Here is a 21,496-nt window from a genome sequence, read left to right on the forward strand (position 1 = left end):
GTATAACACTGTCCGTCTCCCCGCCTGTCACAGACTGTGGGTATAACACTGCCCGTCTCCCGGTCTGTCACAGACTGTGGGTATAACACTGCCCGTCTCCCGGTCTGTCACAGACTGTGGGGATAACACTGCCCGTCTCCCGGTCTGTCACAGACTGTGAGTATAACACTGCCCGTCTCCCCGTCGGTCACAGACTGTGGGTATAACACTGCCCGTCTCCCGGTCTGTCACAGACTGTGGGTATAACACTGCCCGTCTCCCGGTCTGTCACAGACTGTGGGGATAACACTGCCCGTCTCCCCGTCTGTCACAGACTGTGGGTATAACACTGTCCGTCTCCCCGCCTGTCACAGACTGTGGGTATAACACTGCCCGTCTCCCGGTCTGTCACAGACTGTGGGTATAACACTGCCCGTCTCCCCGTCGGTCACAGACTGTGGGGATAACACTGTCCGTCTCCCGGTCTGTCACAGACTGTGGGTATAACACTGCCCGTCTCCCCATCGGTCACAGACTGTTGGGATAACACTGTCCGTCTCCCCGTCTGTCACAGACTGTGGGTATAACACTGCCCGTCTCCCGGTCTGTCACAGACTGTGGGTATAACACTGTCCATCTCCCCGTCTGTCACAGACTGTGGGTATAACACTGCCCGTCTCCCGGTCTATCACAGACTGTGGGTATAACACTGCCCGTCTCCCCGTCGGTCACAGACTGTGGGGATAACACTGTCCGTCTCCCCGTCTGTCACAGACTGTGGGGATAACACTGTCCGTCTCCCCGTCTGTCACAGACTGTGGGTATAACACTGCCCGTCTCCCCGTCTGTCACAGACTGTGGGTATAACACTGCCCGTCTCCCCGTCTGTCACAGACTGTGGGTATAACACTGCCCGTCTCCCGGTCTGTCACAGACTGTGGGTATAACACTGCCCGTCTCCCCGTCTGTCACAGACTGTGGGTATAACACTGCCCGTCTCCCGGTCTGTCACAGACTGTGGGTATAACACTGCCCGTCTCCCCGTCTGTCACAGACTGTGGGTATAACACTGCCCGTCTCCCCGTCGGTCACAGACTGTGGGGATAACACTGTCCGTCTCCCGGTCTGTCACAGACTGTGAGTATAACACTGCCCGTCTCCCCGTCTGTCACAGACTGTGGGTATAACACTGCCCGTCTCCCGGTCTGTCACAGACTGTGGGTATAACACTGTCCGTCTCCCCGTCTGTCACAGACTGTGGGTATAACACTGTCCGTCTCCCGGTCTGTCACAGACTGTGGGTATAACACTGCCCGTCTCCCGGTCTGTCACAGACTGTGGGTATAACACTGCCCGTCTCCCCGTCTGTCACAGACTGTGGGTATAACACTGCCCGTCTCCCCGTCGGTCACAGACTGTGGGGATAACACTGCCCGTCTCCCGGTCTGTCACAGACTGTGAGTATAACACTGCCCGTCTCCCCGTCTGTCACAGACTGTGGGTATAACACTGCCCGTCTCCCGGTCTGTCACAGACTGTGGGTATAACACTGTCCGTCTCCCGGTCTGTCACAGACTGTGGGTATAACACTGTCCGTCTCCCCGTCTGTCACAGACTGTGGGTATAACACTGTCCGTCTCCCGGTCTGTCACAGACTGTGGGTATAACACTGCCCGTCTCCCGGTCTGTCACAGACTGTGGGTATAACACTGCCCGTCTCCCCGTTGGTCACAGACTGTGGGGATAACACTGTCCGTCTCCCCGTGTGTCACAGACTGTGGGTATAACACTGTCCGTCTCCCCGTCTGTCACAGACTGTGGGGATAACACTGTCTGTCTCCCCGTCGGTCACAGACTGTGGGTATAACACTGCCCGTCTCCCGGTCCGTCACAGACTGTGGGTATAACACTGCCCGTCTCCCCGTCGGTCACAGGCTGTGGGTATAACACCGCCCGTCTCCCCGTAGGTCACAGACTGTGGGTATAACACTGCCCGTCTCCCGGTCTGTCACAGACTGTGGGTATAACACTGTCCGTCTCCCCGTCTGTCACAGACTGTGGGTATAACACTGTCCGTCTCCCGGTCTGTCACAGACTGTGGGTATAACACTGCCCGTCTCCCGGTCTGTCACAGACTGTGGGTATAACACTGCCCGTCTCCCCGTTGGTCACAGGCTGTGGGTATAACACTGCCCGTCTCCCCGTAGGTCACAGACTGTGGGTATAACACTGCCCGTCTCCCGGTCTGTCACAGACTGTGGGTATAACACTGTCCGTCTCCCCGTCTGTCACAGACTGTGGGTATAACACTGCCCGTCTCCCCGTCTGTCACAGACTGTGGGTATAACACTGTCCGTCTCCCCGTCTGTCACAGACTGTGGGTATAACACTGTCCGTCTCCCGGTCTGTCACAGACTGTGGGGATAACACTGCCGATCTCCCGTCTGTGACAGACTGTGGGGATAACACTGCCCGTCTCCCCGTCTGTCACAGACTGTGGGTATAACACTGTCCGTCTCCCGGTCTGTCACAGACTGTGGGTATAACACTGCCCGTCTCCCGGTCTGTCACAGACTGTGGGTATAACACTGCCCGTCTCCCCGTCGGTCACAGACTGTGGGGATAACACTGTCCGTCTCCCCGTCTGTCACAGACTGTGGGTATAACACTGCCCGTCTCCCCGTCTGTCACAGACTGTGGGTATAACACTGTCCGTCTCCCCGTCTGTCACAGACTGTGGGTATAACACTGTCCGTCTCCCCGTCTGTCACAGACTGTGGGGATAACACTGTCTGTCTCCCCGTCGGTCACAGACTGTGGGTATAACACTGCCCGTCTCCCGGTCCGTCACAGACTGTGGGTATAACACTGCCCGTCTCCCCGTCTGTCACAGGCTGTGGGTATAACACCGCCCGTCTCCCCGTAGGTCACAGACTGTGTGTATAACACTGCCCGTCTCCCGGTCTGTCACAGACTGTGGGTATAACACTGTCCATCTCCCCGTCTGTCACAGACTGTGGGTATAACACTGCCCGTCTCCCCGTCTGTCACAGACTGTGGGTATAACACTGTCCGTCTCCCCGTCTGTCACAGACTGTGGGTATAACACTGTCCGTCTCCCGGTCTGTCACAGACTGTGGGGACAACACTGCCGATCTCCCGTCTGTGACAGACTGTGGGGATAACACTGTCCGTCTCCCCGTCAGTCACAGACTGTGGGTATAACACTGCCCGTCTCACCGTCTGTCACAGACTGTGGGTATAACACTGCCCGTCTCCCCGTCTGTCACAGACTGTGGGTATAACACTGCCCGTCTCCCGGTCTGTCACAGACTGTGGGTATAACACTGCCCGTCTCCCCGTCTGTCACAGACTGTGGGTATAACACTGCCCGTCTCCCGGTCTGTCACAGACTGTGGGTATAACACTGTCCGTCTCCCCGTCTGTCACAGACTGTGGGTATAACACTGCCCGTCTCCCCGTCTGTCACAGACTGTGGGTATAACACTGCCCGTCTCCCCGTCGGTCACAGACTGTGGGGATAACACTGTCCGTCTCCCGGTCTGTCACAGACTGTGAGTATAACACTGCCCGTCTCCCCGTCTGTCACAGACTGTGGGTATAACACTGCCCGTCTCCCGGTCTGTCACAGACTGTGGGTATAACACTGTCCGTCTCCCCGTCTGTCACAGACTGTGGGTATAACACTGTCCGTCTCCCGGTCTGTCACAGACTGTGGGTATAACACTGCCCGTCTCCCGGTCTGTCACAGACTGTGGGTATAACACTGCCCGTCTCCCCGTCTGTCACAGACTGTGGGTATAACACTGCCCGTCTCCCCGTCGGTCACAGACTGTGGGGATAACACTGCCCGTCTCCCGGTCTGTCACAGACTGTGAGTATAACACTGCCCGTCTCCCCGTCTGTCACAGACTGTGGGTATAACACTGCCCGTCTCCCCGTCTGTCACAGACTGTGGGTATAACACTGTCCGTCTCCCCGTCTGTCACAGACTGTGGGTATAACACTGTCCGTCTCCCCGTCTGTCACAGACTGTGGGTATAACACTGTCCGTCTCCCCGTCTGTCACAGACTGTGGGGATAACACTGTCTGTCTCCCCGTCGGTCACAGACTGTGGGTATAACACTGCCCGTCTCCCGGTCCGTCACAGACTGTGGGTATAACACTGCCCGTCTCCCCGTCTGTCACAGGCTGTGGGTATAACACCGCCCGTCTCCCCGTAGGTCACAGACTGTGTGTATAACACTGCCCGTCTCCCGGTCTGTCACAGACTGTGGGTATAACACTGTCCATCTCCCCGTCTGTCACAGACTGTGGGTATAACACTGCCCGTCTCCCCGTCTGTCACAGACTGTGGGTATAACACTGTCCGTCTCCCCGTCTGTCACAGACTGTGGGTATAACACTGTCCGTCTCCCGGTCTGTCACAGACTGTGGGGACAACACTGCCGATCTCCCGTCTGTGACAGACTGTGGGGATAACACTGTCCGTCTCCCCGTCAGTCACAGACTGTGGGTATAACACTGCCCGTCTCACCGTCTGTCACAGACTGTGGGTATAACACTGCCCGTCTCCCCGTCTGTCACAGACTGTGGGTATAACACTGCCCGTCTCCCGGTCTGTCACAGACTGTGGGTATAACACTGCCCGTCTCCCCGTCTGTCACAGACTGTGGGTATAACACTGCCCGTCTCCCGGTCTGTCACAGACTGTGGGTATAACACTGTCCGTCTCCCCGTCTGTCACAGACTGTGGGTATAACACTGCCCGTCTCCCCGTCTGTCACAGACTGTGGGTATAACACTGCCCGTCTCCCCGTCGGTCACAGACTGTGGGGATAACACTGTCCGTCTCCCGGTCTGTCACAGACTGTGAGTATAACACTGCCCGTCTCCCCGTCTGTCACAGACTGTGGGTATAACACTGCCCGTCTCCCGGTCTGTCACAGACTGTGGGTATAACACTGTCCGTCTCCCCGTCTGTCACAGACTGTGGGTATAACACTGTCCGTCTCCCGGTCTGTCACAGACTGTGGGTATAACACTGCCCGTCTCCCGGTCTGTCACAGACTGTGGGTATAACACTGCCCGTCTCCCCGTCTGTCACAGACTGTGGGTATAACACTGCCCGTCTCCCCGTCGGTCACAGACTGTGGGGATAACACTGCCCGTCTCCCGGTCTGTCACAGACTGTGAGTATAACACTGCCCGTCTCCCCGTCTGTCACAGACTGTGGGTATAACACTGCCCGTCTCCCCGTCTGTCACAGACTGTGGGTATAACACTGTCCGTCTCCCCGTCTGTCACAGACTGTGGGTATAACACTGTCCGTCTCCCCGTCTGTCACAGACTGTGGGGATAACACTGTCTGTCTCCCCGTCGGTCACAGACTGTGGGTATAACACTGCCCGTCTCCCGGTCCGTCACAGACTGTGGGTATAACACTGCCCGTCTCCCCGTCGGTCACAGGCTGTGGGTATAACACTGCCCGTCTCCCCGTAGGTCACAGACTGTGGGTATAACACTGCCCGTCTCCCGGTCTGTCACAGACTGTGGGTATACCACTGTCCGTCTCCCCGTCTGTCACAGACTGTGGGTATAACACTGCCCGTCTCCCCGTCTGTCACAGACTGTGGGTATAACACTGTCCGTCTCCCCGTCTGTCACAGACTGTGGGTATAACACTGTCCGTCTCCCGGTCTGTCACAGACTGTGGGGATAACACTGCCGATCTCCCGTCTGTGACAGACTGTGGGGATAACACTGCCCGTCTCCCCGTCTGTCACAGACTGTGGGTATAACACTGTCCGTCTCCCGGTCTGTCACAGACTGTGGGTATAACACTGCCCGTCTCCCCGTCGGTCACAGACTGTGGGTATAACACTGCCCGTCTCCCCGTCGGTCACAGACTGTGGGGATAACACTGTCCGTCTCCCCGTCTGTCACAGACTGTGGGTATAACACTGCCCGTCTCCCCGTCTGTCACAGACTGTGGGTATAACACTGTCCGTCTCCCCGTCTGTCACAGACTGTGGGTATAACACTGTCCGTCTCCCCGTCTGTCACAGACTGTGGGGATAACACTGTCTGTCTCCCCGTCGGTCACAGACTGTGGGTATAACACTGCCCGTCTCCCGGTCCGTCACAGACTGTGGGTATAACACTGCCCGTCTCCCCGTCTGTCACAGGCTGTGGGTATAACACCGCCCGTCTCCCCGTAGGTCACAGACTGTGTGTATAACACTGCCCGTCTCCCGGTCTGTCACAGACTGTGGGTATAACACTGTCCATCTCCCCGTCTGTCACAGACTGTGGGTATAACACTGTCCGTCTCCCCGTCTGTCACAGACTGTGGGTATAACACTGCCCGTCTCCCCGTCTGTCACAGACTGTGTGTATAACACTGCCCGTCTCCCGGTCTGTCACAGACTGTGGGTATAACACTGCCCGTCTCCCCGTCTGTCACAGACTGTGGGTATAACACTGTCCGTCTCCCCGTCTGTCACAGACTGTGGGTATAACACTGCCCGTCTCCCGGTCTGTCACAGACTGTGGGGACAACACTGCCGATCTCCCGTCTGTGACAGACTGTGGGGATAACACTGTCCGTCTCCCCGTCAGTCACAGACTGTGGGTATAACACTGCCCGTCTCACCGTCTGTCACAGACTGTGGGTATAACACTGCCCGTCTCCCCGTCTGTCACAGACTGTGGGTATAACACTGCCCGTCTCCCGGTCTGTCACAGACTGTGGGTATAACACTGCCCGTCTCCCCGTCTGTCACAGACTGTGGGTATAACACTGCCCGTCTCCTGGTCTGTCACAGACTGTGGGTATAACACTGTCCGTCTCCCCGTCTGTCACAGACTGTGGGTATAACACTGCCCGTCTCCCCGTCTGTCACAGACTGTGGGTATAACACTGTCCGTCTCCCCGTCTGTAACAGACTGTGGGTATAACACTGTTCGTCTGCCCGTCTGTCACAGACTGTGGGTATAACACTGCCCGTCTCCCCGTCTGTCACAGACTGTGGGTATAACACTGTCCGTCTCCCCGTCTGTCACAGACTGTGGGTATAACACTGTCCGTCTCCCCGTCTGTCACAGACTGTGGGTATAACACTGTCCGTCTCCCCGTCTGTCACAGACTGTGGGTATAACACTGCCCGTCTCCCCGTCTGTCACAGACTGTGGGTATAACACTGTCCGTCTCCCCGTCTGTCACAGACTGTGGGTATAACACTGTCCGTCTCCCCGTCTGTCACAGACTGTGGGTATAACACTGTCCGTCTCCCCGTCTGTCACAGACTGTGGGTATAACACTGCCCGTCTCCCCGTCTGTCACAGACTGTGGGTATAACACTGTCCCTCTCCCCGTCTGTCACAGACTGTGGGTATAACACTGTCCGTCTCCCCGTCTGTCACAGACTGTGGGTATAACACTGTCCGTCTCCCCGTCTGTCACAGACTGTGGGTATAACACTGTCCGTCTCCCCGTCAGTCACATGGTTAGTTGTTTGCTCTCAAGCAGCTCCCCATTTCTCATTGTCGATGACCTGTTGAATGTGAAAAGGAAGGAAGTGGATTGCAAAGCCCAGTGTTGAACGTTAGACTGACATGTCATTCCGAACGGGAGTTTGTCACTGGCCCTACACTGTACCTTGTCTTGGGTCCATACCCAGGAGGTGGAAGGGTCTTTTCATGAAGTGATAAGGTTCCTCGGAGTTTCGGAAGCTTTCCCACTGGATAGGATGGGTGTTGATGGATCTACAGAGCAGGGCAAAGCAGCTGAGCTGAGTATTGATGTACAGGCACTGCTTCCACATGTTCTCCGCCATCCACTGGGCATTAGGACCCTGCTCAAACCACGTGTCCCCTCCTTCAAACAGAGCAAAAGGGATCTTCAACTGATTGGGCCAATCACAACTTCCCTTCACAAACTCCAGCATTCAAAACCAAGTCTCAGCATGAACACTGCACGGTCCAACACAGAGCATTCACTCCAACTGGACACTAACTCCCTCCGGGATTGGACAGTAAAGGGTTAATCAATCCCCCACCTCCCTCCGGGAATAGGCAGGAAAGGGTTAATCGCTCTCCCAGCTCCCTCCGGGAATGGACAGTAAAGGGTTAATCGCTCCCCCAGCTCCCTCCGGGAATGGACAGTAAAGGGTTAATCGCTCCCCCAGCTCCCTCCGGGAATGGACAGTAAATGGGTAACCACTCTCCCACCTCCCTCCGGGAATAGGCAGGAAAGGGTTAATCGCTCTCCCAGCTCCCTCCGGGAATGGACAGTAAAGGGTTAATCAATCCCCCAGCTCCATCCAGGAATGGACAGTAAAGGGTTAATCGCTCCCTCCGGGAATGGGCAGTAAAGGGTTAATCACGCCCCCACTTCCCTTCGGGAATGGGCAGTAAAGAGTTAATCACACCCCCACTTCCCTCCGGGAATGGGCAGTAAAGGGTTAATCACACAGCCCCTTCCCTTCGGGAATGGGCAGTAAAGGGTTAATCACACCCCCTTCCCTCCGGGAATGGGCAGTAAAGGGTTAATCACTCCACCAGCTCCCTCTGGGAATGGACAGTAAAGGGTTAATCACGCCCCCACTTCCCTTCGGGAATGGGCAGTAAAGGGTTAATCACACCCCCTTCCCTCCGGGAATGGGCAGTAAAGGGTTAATCACTCCACCAGCTCCCTCTGGGAATGGACAGTAAAGGGTTAATCACGCCCCCACTTCCCTTCGGGAATGGGCAGTAAAGGGTTAATCACACCCCCACTTCCCTCCGGGAATGGGCAGTAAAGGGTTAATCATCCCCCCCCCCCCCCCAGCTCCTGGTTTGGGGAGTGACTGCTGGGGTATTTGTCCTTGCCCTGTTGTTCTGAGTTACCGAGATTGTGGAGTCGATCCTGAGCAGACACCATGCCAGCCAACATGCTGCAGTGGAGGAAGATCTGCCACTCGGTCTCGGTGAGGTGACCGATGGAACTGAACTCATCCCTTTCTGGATCACTGGTCCTCATGATGCTGCTACACAGCATGAAGGAGAAGCTGAGCTGGTGCTCAGAGAACAGGGCGTACCACACCAACTGGGGGAAACAACCAGGTTGGAAAATCACAACACAAGCATTTCACTACAATAGCTCCGAACATCGGGGCTGCACTGGGACAAAGGAGATTCTGCAGTTCACAACAACACGTTACATGAAAACACAAGGACCTGATAAGACATTCCTGTCCACAAATACACGCACACTCTCACTGTATCTATCCCACACCCTCACTGTATCTATCCCACACCCTCACTGTGTCTATCCCACACCCTCACTGTGACTATCCCACACTCTCACTGTATCTATCCCACACCCTCACTGTGTCTATCCCACACTCTCACTGTATCTATCCCACACCCTCACTGTGACTATCCCACACTCTCACTGTATCTATCCCACACTCTCACTGTATCTATCCCACACCCTCACTGTATCTATCCCACACTCTCACTGTATCTATCCCACACTCTCACTGTATCTATCCCACACCCTCACTGTATCTATCCCACACCCTCACTGTGACTATCCCACACCCTCACTGTATCTATCCCACACCCTCACTGTGACTATCCCACACCCTCACTGTGACTATCCCACACCCTCACTGTGACTATCCCACACTCTCACTGTGTCTATCCCACACCCTCACTGTGTCTATCCCACACCCTCACTGTGACTATCCCACACCCTCACTGTATCTATCCCACACCCTCACTGTGACTATCCCACACTCTCACTGTGTCTATCCCACACCCTCACTGTGTCTATCCCACACTCTCACTGTGACTATCCCACACTCTCACTGTGTCTATCCCACACTCTCACTGTGTCTATCCCACACCCTCACTGTGTCTATCCCACACTCTCACTGTGTCTATCCCACACCCTCACTGTGTCTATCCCACACCCTCACTGTATCTATCCCACACCCTCACTGTGTCTATCCCACACTCTCACTGTGACCATTCCACACCCTCACTGTGTCTATCCCACACTCTCACTGTGACCATTCCACACCCTCACTGTATCTATCCCACACCCTCACTGTATCTATCCCACACCCTCACTGTGACTATCCCACACTCTCACTGTGTCTATCCCACACCCTCACTGTGACTATCCCACACTCTCACTGTGTCTATCCCACACCCTCACTGTGTCTATCCCACACTCTCACTGTGTCTATCCCACACTCTCACTGTATCTATCCCACACCCTCACTGTGTCTATCCCACACTCTCACTGTGTCTATCCCACACCCTCACTGTGTCTATCCCACACTCTCACTGTGTCTATCCCACACCCTCACTGTATCTATCCCACACCCTCACTGTATCTATCCCACACCCTCACTGTGACTATCCCACACCCTCACTGTATCTATCCCACACCCTCACTGTGTCTATCCCACACCCTCACTGTGACTATCCCACACCCTCACTGTATCTATCCCACACCCTCACTGTGTCTATCCCACACCCTCACTGTGACTATCCCACACCCTCACTGTGTCTATCCCACACCCTCACTGTGACTATCCCACACCCTCACTGTGACTATCCCACACCCTCACTGTATCTATCCCACACCCTCACTGTATCTATCCCACACCCTCACTGTATCTATCCCACACTCTCACTGTGTCTATCCCACACCCTCACTGTATCTATCCCACACCCTCACTGTGTCTATCCCACACCCTCACTGTGACTATCCCACACCCTCACTGTATCTATCCCACACCCTCACTGTGTCTATCCCACACCCTCACTGTGACTATCCCACACCCTCACTGTGTCTATCCCACACCCTCACTGTGACTATCCCACACCCTCACTGTGACTATCCCACACCCTCACTGTATCTATCCCACACCCTCACTGTATCTATCCCACACTCTCACTGTGACTATCCCACACCCTCACTGTGTCTATCCCACACCCTCACTGTGACTATCCCACACCCTCACTGTGTCTATCCCACACCCTCACTGTGTCTATCCCACACCCTCACTGTGACTATCCCACACCCTCACTGTGTCTATCCCACACCCTCACTGTGTCTATCCCACACTCTCACTGTGTCTATCCCACACCCTCACTGTGTCTATCCCACACCCTCACTGTATCTATCCCACACCCTCACTGTGACTATCCCACACTCTCACTGTGTCTATCCCACACCCTCACTGTGTCTATCCCACACTCTCACTGTGTCTATCCCACACCCTCACTGTGTCTATCCCACACCCTCACTGTATCTATCCCACACCCTCACTGTATCTATCCCACACCCTCACTGTGACTATCCCACACTCTCACTGTGTCTATCCCACACCCTCACTGTGACTATCCCACACTCTCACTGTGACTATCCCACACCCTCACTGTGTCTATCCCACACCCTCACTGTGACTATCCCACACCCTCACTGTGACTATCCCACACCCTCACTGTGTCTATCCCACACCCTCACTGTGTCTATCCCACACTCTCACTGTGTCTATCCCACACCCTCACTGTGACTATCCCGCACCCTCACTGTGTCTATCCCACACCCTCACTGTGACTATCCCACACCCTCACTGTGTCTATCCCACACCCTCACTGTGTCTATCCCACACCCTCACTGTGTCTATCCCACACTCTCACTGTGTCTATCCCACACCCTCACTGTATCTATCCCACACCCTCACTGTGACTATCCCACACCCTCACTGTATCTATCCCACACCCTCACTGTGTCTATCCCACACCCTCACTGTGACTATCCCACACCCTCACTGTATCTATCCCACACCCTCACTGTGTCTATCCCACACCCTCACTGTGACTATCCCACACCCTCACTGTGTCTATCCCACACCCTCACTGTGACTATCCCACACCCTCACTGTGACTATCCCACACCCTCACTGTATCTATCCCACACCCTCACTGTATCTATCCCACACCCTCACTGTATCTATCCCACACTCTCACTGTGTCTATCCCACACCCTCACTGTGTCTATCCCACACCCTCACTGTGACTATCCCACACCCTCACTGTATCTATCCCACACTCTCACTGTGTCTATCCCACACCCTCACTGTGTCTATCCCACACCCTCACTGTGACTATCCCACACCCTCACTGTGACTATCCCACACCCTCACTGTGACTATCCCACACCCTCACTGTATCTATCCCACACCCTCACTGTGACTATCCCACACCCTCACTGTATCTATCCCACACCCTCACTGTGACTATCCCACACCCTCACTGTATCTATCCCACACCCTCACTGTGACTATCCCACACCCTCACTGTGACTATCCCACACCCTCACTGTGACTATCCCACACCCTCACTGTGACTATCCCACACCCTCACTGTGACTATCCCACACCCTCACTGTATCTATCCCACACCCTCACTGTGACTATCCCACACCCTCACTGTATCTATCCCACACCCTCACTGTGACTATCCCACACCCTCACTGTGACTATCCCACACTCTCACTGTGACTATCCCACACCCTCACTGTGACTATCCCACACCCTCACTGTGACTATCCCACACTCTCACTGTGTCTATCCCACACCCTCACTGTGTCTATCCCACACCCTCACTGTATCTATCCCACACCCTCACTGTGACTATCCCACACCCTCACTGTGACTATCCCACACCCTCACTGTGACTATCCCACACCCTCACTGTATCTATCCCACACCCTCACTGTGACTATCCCACACCCTCACTGTATCTATCCCACACCCTCACTGTGACTATCCCACACCCTCACTGTATCTATCCCACACCCTCACTGTGACTATCCCACACCCTCACTGTGACTATCCCACACCCTCACTGTGACTATCCCACACCCTCACTGTATCTATCCCACACCCTCACTGTGTCTATCCCACACCCTCACTGTATCTATCCCACACCCTCACTGTGACAATCCCACACCCTCACTGTGTCTATCCCACACCCTCACTGTATCTATCCCACACCCTCACTGTGACTATCCCACACCCTCACTGTGACTATCCCACACCCTCACTGTGACTATCCCACACCCTCACTGTGACTATCCCACACCCTCACTGTATCTATCCCACACCCTCACTGTGACTATCCCACACCCTCACTGTATCTATCCCACACCCTCACTGTGACTATCCCACACCCTCACTGTGACTATCCCACACCCTCACTGTGACTATCCCACACCCTCACTGTATCTATCCCACACCCTCACTGTGACTATCCCACACCCTCACTGTATCTATCCCACACCCTCACTGTGACTATCCCACACCCTCACTGTGACTATCCCACACCCTCACTGTATCTATCCCACACCCTCACTGTGACTATCCCACAACCTCACTGTGACTATCCCACCCTCACTGTATCTATCCCACACCCTCACTGTGACTATCCCACACCCTCACTGTGACTATCCCACACCCTCACTGTGACTATCCCACACCCTCACTGTGACTATCCCACCCTCACTGTGACTATCCCACACCCTCACTGTGACTATCCCACACCCTCACTGTGACTATCCCACACCCTCACTGTGACTATCCCACCCTCACTGTGACTATCCCACACCCTCACTGTGACTATCCCACACCCTCACTGTGACTATCCCACCCTCACTGTGACTATCCCACCCTCACTGTGTCTATCCCACACCCTCACTGTGACTATCCCACCCTCACTGTATCTATCCCACACCCTCACTGTGACTATCCCACCCTCACTGTATCTATCCCACACCCTCACTGTGTCTATCCCACACCCTCACTGTGACTATCCCACCCTCACTGTATCTATCCCACACCCTCACTGTGACTATCCCACCCTCACTGTATCTATCCCACACCCTCACTGTGACTATCCCACACCCTCACTGTATCTATCCCACACTCTCACTGTATCTATCCCACACCCTCACTGTGACTATCCCATCCTCACTGTATCTATCCCACACCCTCACTGTGACTATCCCACATCCTCACTGTGACTATCCCACACCCTCACTGTGACTATCCCACCCTCACTGTATCTATCCCACACCCTCACTGTGACTATCCCACCCTCACTGTATCTATCCCACACCCTCACTGTGTCTATCCCACACCCTCACTGTATCTATCCCACACCCTCACTGTGACTATCCCACCCTCACTGTATCTATCCCACACTCTCACTGTATCTATCCCACACCCTCACTGTGACTATCCCACCCTCACTGTATCTATCCCACACCCTCACTGTGACTATCCCACACCCTCACTGTGACTATCCCACACCCTCACTGTGACTATCCCATCCTCACTGTATCTATCCCACACCCTCACTGTGACTATCCCACACCCTCACTGTGACTATCCCACACCCTCACTGTGACTATCCCACCCTCACTGTATCTATCCCACACCCTCACTGTGACTATCCCACACCCTCACTGTGACTATCCCACACCCTCACTGTGACTATCCCACACCCTCACTGTGACTATCCCACCCTCACTGTATCTATCCCACACCCTCACTGTGACTATCCCACACCCTCACTGTGACTATCCCACACCCTCACTGTGACTATCCCACCCTCACTGTATCTATCCCACACCCTCACTGTGACTATCCCACACCCTCACTGTATCTATCCCACACCCTCACTGTGACTATCCCACACCCTCACTGTGACTATCCCACACCCTCATTGTATCTATCCGAGACCCTCACTGTATCTATCCCACACTCTCACTGTATCTATCCCACACCCTCACTGTATCTATCCCACACCCTCACTGTATCTATCCCACACCCTCACTGTGACTATCCCACACCCTCACTGTGTCTATCCCACACCCTCACTGTGTCTATCCCACACCCTCACTGTGTCTATCCCACACCCTCACTGTGTCTATCCCACACCCTCACTGTGACTATCCCACACCCTCACTGTGACTATCCCACCCTCACTGTATCTATCCCACACCCTCACTGTGACTATCCCACACCCTCACTGTGACTATCCCACACCCTCACTGTGTCTATCCCATACCCTCACTGTGACTATCCCACACTCTCACTGTGTCTATCCCACACCCTCACTGTGTCTATCCCACACCCTCACTGTGACTATCCCACACCCTCACTGTGTCTATCCCACACCCTCACTGTGTCTATCCCACACCCTCACTGTGTCTATCCCACACTCTCACTGTGTCTATCCCACACCCTCACTGTATCTATCCCACACCCTCACTGTGACTATCCCACACCCTCACTGTATCTATCCCACACCCTCACTGTGTCTATCCCACACCCTCACTGTGACTATCCCACACCCTCACTGTATCTATCCCACACCCTCACTGTGTCTATCCCACACCCTCACTGTGACTATCCCACACCCTCACTGTGTCTATCCCACACCCTCACTGTGACTATCCCACACCCTCACTGTGACTATCCCACACCCTCACTGTATCTATCCCACACCCTCACTGTATCTATCCCACACCCTCACTGTATCTATCCCACACTCTCACTGTGTCTATCCCACACCCTCACTGTGTCTATCCCACACCCTCACTGTGACTATCCCACACCCTCACTGTATCTATCCCACACTCTCACTGTGTCTATCCCACACCCTCACTGTGTCTATCCCACACCCTCACTGTGACTATCCCACACCCTCACTGTGACTATCCCACACCCTCACTGTGACTATCCCACACCCTCACTGTATCTATCCCACACCCTCACTGTGACTATCCCACACCCTCACTGTATCTATCCCACACCCTCACTGTGACTATCCCACACCCTCACTGTATCTATCCCACACCCTCACTGTGACTATCCCACACCCTCACTGTGACTATCCCACACCCTCACTGTGACTATCCCACACCCTCACTGTGACTATCCCACACCCTCACTGTATCTATCCCACACCCTCACTGTGACTATCCCACACCCTCACTGTATCTATCCCACACCCTCACTGTGACTATCCCACACCCTCACTGTGACTATCCCACACTCTCACTGTGACTATCCCACACCCTCACTGTGACTATCCCACACCCTCACTGTGACTATCCCACACTCTCACTGTGTCTATCCCACACCCTCACTGTGTCTATCCCACACCCTCACTGTATCTATCCCACACCCTCACTGTGACTATCCCACACCCTCACTGTGACTATCCCACACCCTCACTGTATCTATCCCACACCCTCACTGTGACTATCCCACACCCTCACTGTATCTATCCCACACCCTCACTGTGACTATCCCACACCCTCACTGTATCTATCCCACACCCTCACTGTGACTATCCCACACCCTCACTGTGACTATCCCACACCCTCACTGTGACTATCCCACACCCTCACTGTATCTATCCCACACCCTCACTGTGACTATCCCACACCCTCACTGTATCTATCCCACACCCTCACTGTGTCTATCCCACACCCTCACTGTATCTATCCCACACCCTCACTGTGACTATCCCACACCCTCACTGTGTCTATCCCACACCCTCACTGTATCTATCCCACACCCTCACTGTGACTATCCCACACCCTCACTGTGACTATCCCACACCCTCACTGTGACTATCCCACACCCTCACTGTGACTATCCCACACCCTCACTGTATCTATCCCACACCCTCACTGTGACTATCCCACACCCTCACTGTATCTATCCCACACCCTCACTGTGACTATCCCACACCCTCACTGTGACTATCCCACACCCTCACTGTGACTATCCCACACCCTCACTGTATCTATCCCACACCCTCACTGTGACTATCCCACACCCTCACTGTATCTATCCCACACCCTCACTGTGACTATCCCACACCCTCACTGTGACTATCCCACACCCTCACTGTATCTATCCCACACCCTCACTGTGACTATCCCACAACCTCACTGTGTCTATCCCACACCCTCACTGTGACTATCCCACACCCTCACTGTGACTATCCCACACCCTCACTGTGACTATCCCACCCTCACTGTATCTATCCCACACCCTCACTGTGACTATCCCACACCCTCACTGTGACTATCCCACACCCTCACTGTGACTATCCCACACCCTCACTGTGACTATTCCACCCTCACTGTGACTATCCCACACCCTCACTGTGACTATCCCACACCCTCACTGTGACTATCCCACCCTCACTGTGACTATCCCACCCTCACTGTGTCTATCCCACACCCTCACTGTGACTATCCCACCCTCACTGTATCTATCCCACACCCTCACTGTGACTATCCCACCCTCACTGTATCTATCCCACACCCTCACTGTGTCTATCCCACACCCTCACTGTGACTATCCCACCCTCACTGTATCTATCCCACACCCTCACTGTGACTATCCCACCCTCACTGTATCTATCCCACACCCTCACTGTGACTATCCCACACCCTCACTGTATCTATCCCACACTCTCACTGTATCTATCCCACACCCTCACTGTGACTATCCCATCCTCACTGTATCTATCCCACACCCTCACTGTGACTATCCCACACCCTCACTGTGACTATCCCACACCCTCACTGTGACTATCCCACCCTCACTGTATCTATCCCACACCCTCACTGTGACTATCCCACCCTCACTGTATCTATCCCACACCCTCACTGTGTCTATCCCACACCCTCACTGTATCTATCCCACACCCTCACTGTGACTATCCCACCCTCACTGTATCTATCCCACACTCTCACTGTATCTATCCCACACCCTCACTGTGACTATCCCACCCTCACTGTATCTATCCCACACCCTCACTGTGACTATCCCACACCCTCACTGTGACTATCCCACACCCTCACTGTGACTATCCCATCCTCACTGTATCTATCCCACACCCTCACTGTGACTATCCCACACCCTCACTGTGACTATCCCACACCCTCACTGTGACTATCCCACCCTCACTGTATCTATCCCACACCCTCACTGTGACTATCCCACACCCTCACTGTGACTATCCCACACCCTCACTGTGACTATCCCACACCCTCACTGTGACTATCCCACCCTCACTGTATCTATCCCACACCCTCACTGTGACTATCCCACACCCTCACTGTGACTATCCCACACCCTCACTGTGACTATCCCACCCTCACTGTATCTATCCCACACCCTCACTGTGACTATCCCACACCCTCACTGTATCTATCCCACACCCTCACTGTGACTATCCCACACCCTCACTGTGACTATCCCACACCCTCATTGTATCTATCCGAGACCCTCACTGTATCTATCCCACACTCTCACTGTATCTATCCCACACCCTCACTGTATCTATCCCACACCCTCACTGTATCTATCCCACACCCTCACTGTGACTATCCCACACCCTCACTGTGTCTATCCCACACCCTCACTGTGTCTATCCCACACCCTCACTGTGTCTATCCCACACCCTCACTGTGTCTATCCCACACCCTCACTGTGACTATCCCACACCCTCACTGTGACTATCCCACCCTCACTGTATCTATCCCACACCCTCACTGTGACTATCCCACACCCTCACTGTGACTATCCCACACCCTCACTGTGTCTATCCCACACCCTCACTGTGACTATCCCACACTCTCACTGTGTCTATCCCACACCCTCACTGTGTCTATCCCACACCCTCACTGTGACTATCCCACACCCTCACTGTGTCTATCCCACACCCTCACTGTGACTATCCCACACCCTCACTGTGACTATCCCACCCTCACTGTATCTATCCCACACCCTCACTGTGACTATCCCACACCCTCACTGTGACTATCCCACACCCTCACTGTATCTATCCCACACCCTCACTGTGACTATCCCACCCTCACTGTATCTATCCCACACCCTCACTGTGACTATCCCACACCCTCACTGTGACTATCCCACACCCTCACTGTATCTATCCGAGACCCTCACTGTATCTATCCCACACTCTCACTGTATCTATCCCACACCCTCACTGTGACTATCCCACACCCTCACTGTGTCTATACCACACTCTCACTGTATCTAACCCACACCCTCACTGTGACTATCCCACACCCTCACTGTATCTATCCCACACCCTCACTGTATCTATCCCACACCCTCACTGTGACTATCCCACACCCTCACTGTGACTATCCCACACTCTCACTGTATCTATCCCACACCCTCACTGTGTCTATCCCACACCCTCACTGTGACTATCCCACACCCTCACTGTGTCTATCCCATATCCTCACTGTGTGTATCCCACACCCTCACTGTGTCTATCCCACACCCTCACTGTGACTGTCCCACACCCTCACTGTGACTATCCCACACCCTCACTGTATCTATCCCACACCCTCACTGTGTCTATCCCATACCCTCACTGTATCTATCCCATACCCTCACTGTGTCTATCCCACACCCTCACTGTGACTATCCCACACCCTCACTGTGACTATCCCATACCCTCACTGTGTCTATCCCACACCCTCACTGTGTCTATCCCACACCCTCACTGTGACTATCCCACACCCTCACTGTGACTATCCCACACCCTCACTGTATCTATCCCACACCTTCAATGTGACTATCCCACACCCTCACTGTGTCTATCCCACACCCTCACTGTATCTATCCCACACCCTCACTGTGTCTATCCCACACCCTCACTGTGTCTATCCCATACCCTCACTGTATCAATCCCACACCCTCACTGTGACTATCCCACACTCTCACTGTGTCTATCCCACACCCTCACTGTGACTATCCCACACTCTCACTGTGACTATCCCATACCCTCACTGTGTCTATCCCACACCCTCACTGTATCTATCCCACACCCTCACTGTATCTATCCCACACTCTCACTGTGTCTATCCCACACCCTCACTGTATCTATCCCACACCCTCACTGTGACTATCCCACACCCTCACTGTGACTGTCCCACACCCTCACTGTGTCTATCCCACACTCTCACTGTATCTATCCCACACCCTCACTGTGTCTATTCCACACTCTCACTGTGACTATCCCACACCCTCACTGTGTCTATTCCACACTCTCACTGTGACTATCCCACTCCCTCACTGTATCTATCCTACACCCTCACTGTATCTATCCCACACCCTCACTGTGTCTATCCCACACCCTCACTGTATCTGTCCCACACTCTCACTGTGTCTATCCCACACTCTCACTGTGTCTATCCCACACCCTCACTGTGTCTATCCCACACTCTCACTGTATCTATCCCACACCCTCACTGTGTCTATTCCACACTCTCACTGTGACTATCCCACACCCTCACTGTGTCTATCCCACACCCTCACTGTGACTATCCCACTCCCTCACTGTATCTATCCTACACCCTCACTGTATCTATCCCACACCCTCACTGTGTCTATCCCACACCCTCACTGCATCTATCCCACACTCTCACTGTGTCTATCCCACACCCTCACTGTGTCTATCCCACACCCTCACTGTGTCTATCCCACACCATCACTGTATCTATCCCACACTCTCACTGTATCTATCCCACACTCTCACTGTATCTATCCCACACCCTCACTGTGACTATCCCACACCCTCACTGTGTCTATCCCACACCCTCACTGTATCTATCCCACACTCTCACTGTATCTATCCCACACCCTCACTGTATCTATCCGACACTCTCACTGTATCTATCCCACACCCTCACTGTATCTATCCCACACTCTCACTGTATCTATCCCACACCCTCACTGTGTCTATCCCACACCCTCACTGTATCTATCCCACGCCCTGACTGTATCAATCCCACACTCTCACTGTGACTATCCCACCCTCACTGTATCTATCCCACACCCTCACTGTGTCTATCCCACACCCTCACTGTGTCTATCCCACACCCTCACTGTGACTATCCCACACCCTCACTGTATCTATCCCACACCCTCACTGTATCTATCCCACACCCTCACTGTGACTATCCCACACCCTCACTGTGACTATCCCACACCCTCACTGTGACTATCCCACACCCTCACTGTGTCTATCCCACACCCTCACTGTGTCTATCCCACACTCTCACTGTGTCTATCCCACACCCTCACTGTATCTATCCCACACCCTCACTGTGTCTATCCCACACCCTCACTGTGACTATCCCACACTCTTACTGTATCTATCCCACACCCTCACTGTGACTATCCCACACTCTCACTGTGTCTATCCCACACCCTCACTGTATCTATCCCACACCCTCACTGTGTCTATCCCATGCCCTCACTGTATCTATCCCACACCCTCACTGTGTCTATCCCACACCCTCACTGTGACTATCCCACACTCTCACTGTGTCTATCCCACACCCTCACTGTATCTATCCCACAC

At 54.0% G+C, this 21,496-nt stretch overlaps 1 protein-coding gene across 1 annotated transcript in view; it reads right to left on the bottom strand.

Moving 5' to 3' along the window:
* LOC140453925 (dynein axonemal heavy chain 6-like) overlaps window positions 1-21,496 on the bottom strand; it is a 754,975-nt gene that overhangs the window by 64,937 nt on the left and 668,542 nt on the right. The window contains exons 41-42 of the mRNA XM_072548780.1: window positions 8,891-9,089; window positions 7,662-7,880 (exon numbers count right to left, since the gene is read on the bottom strand). Of these exons, the coding sequence (XP_072404881.1) occupies window positions 7,662-7,880; window positions 8,891-9,089 (418 nt within the window). The remainder of the gene's footprint in view (window positions 1-7,661; window positions 7,881-8,890; window positions 9,090-21,496) is intronic.

This window comes from Chiloscyllium punctatum, chromosome 3, assembly GCF_047496795.1.
Source record: "Chiloscyllium punctatum isolate Juve2018m chromosome 3, sChiPun1.3, whole genome shotgun sequence".
Classification (NCBI taxonomy): domain Eukaryota; kingdom Metazoa; phylum Chordata; class Chondrichthyes; order Orectolobiformes; family Hemiscylliidae; genus Chiloscyllium; species Chiloscyllium punctatum.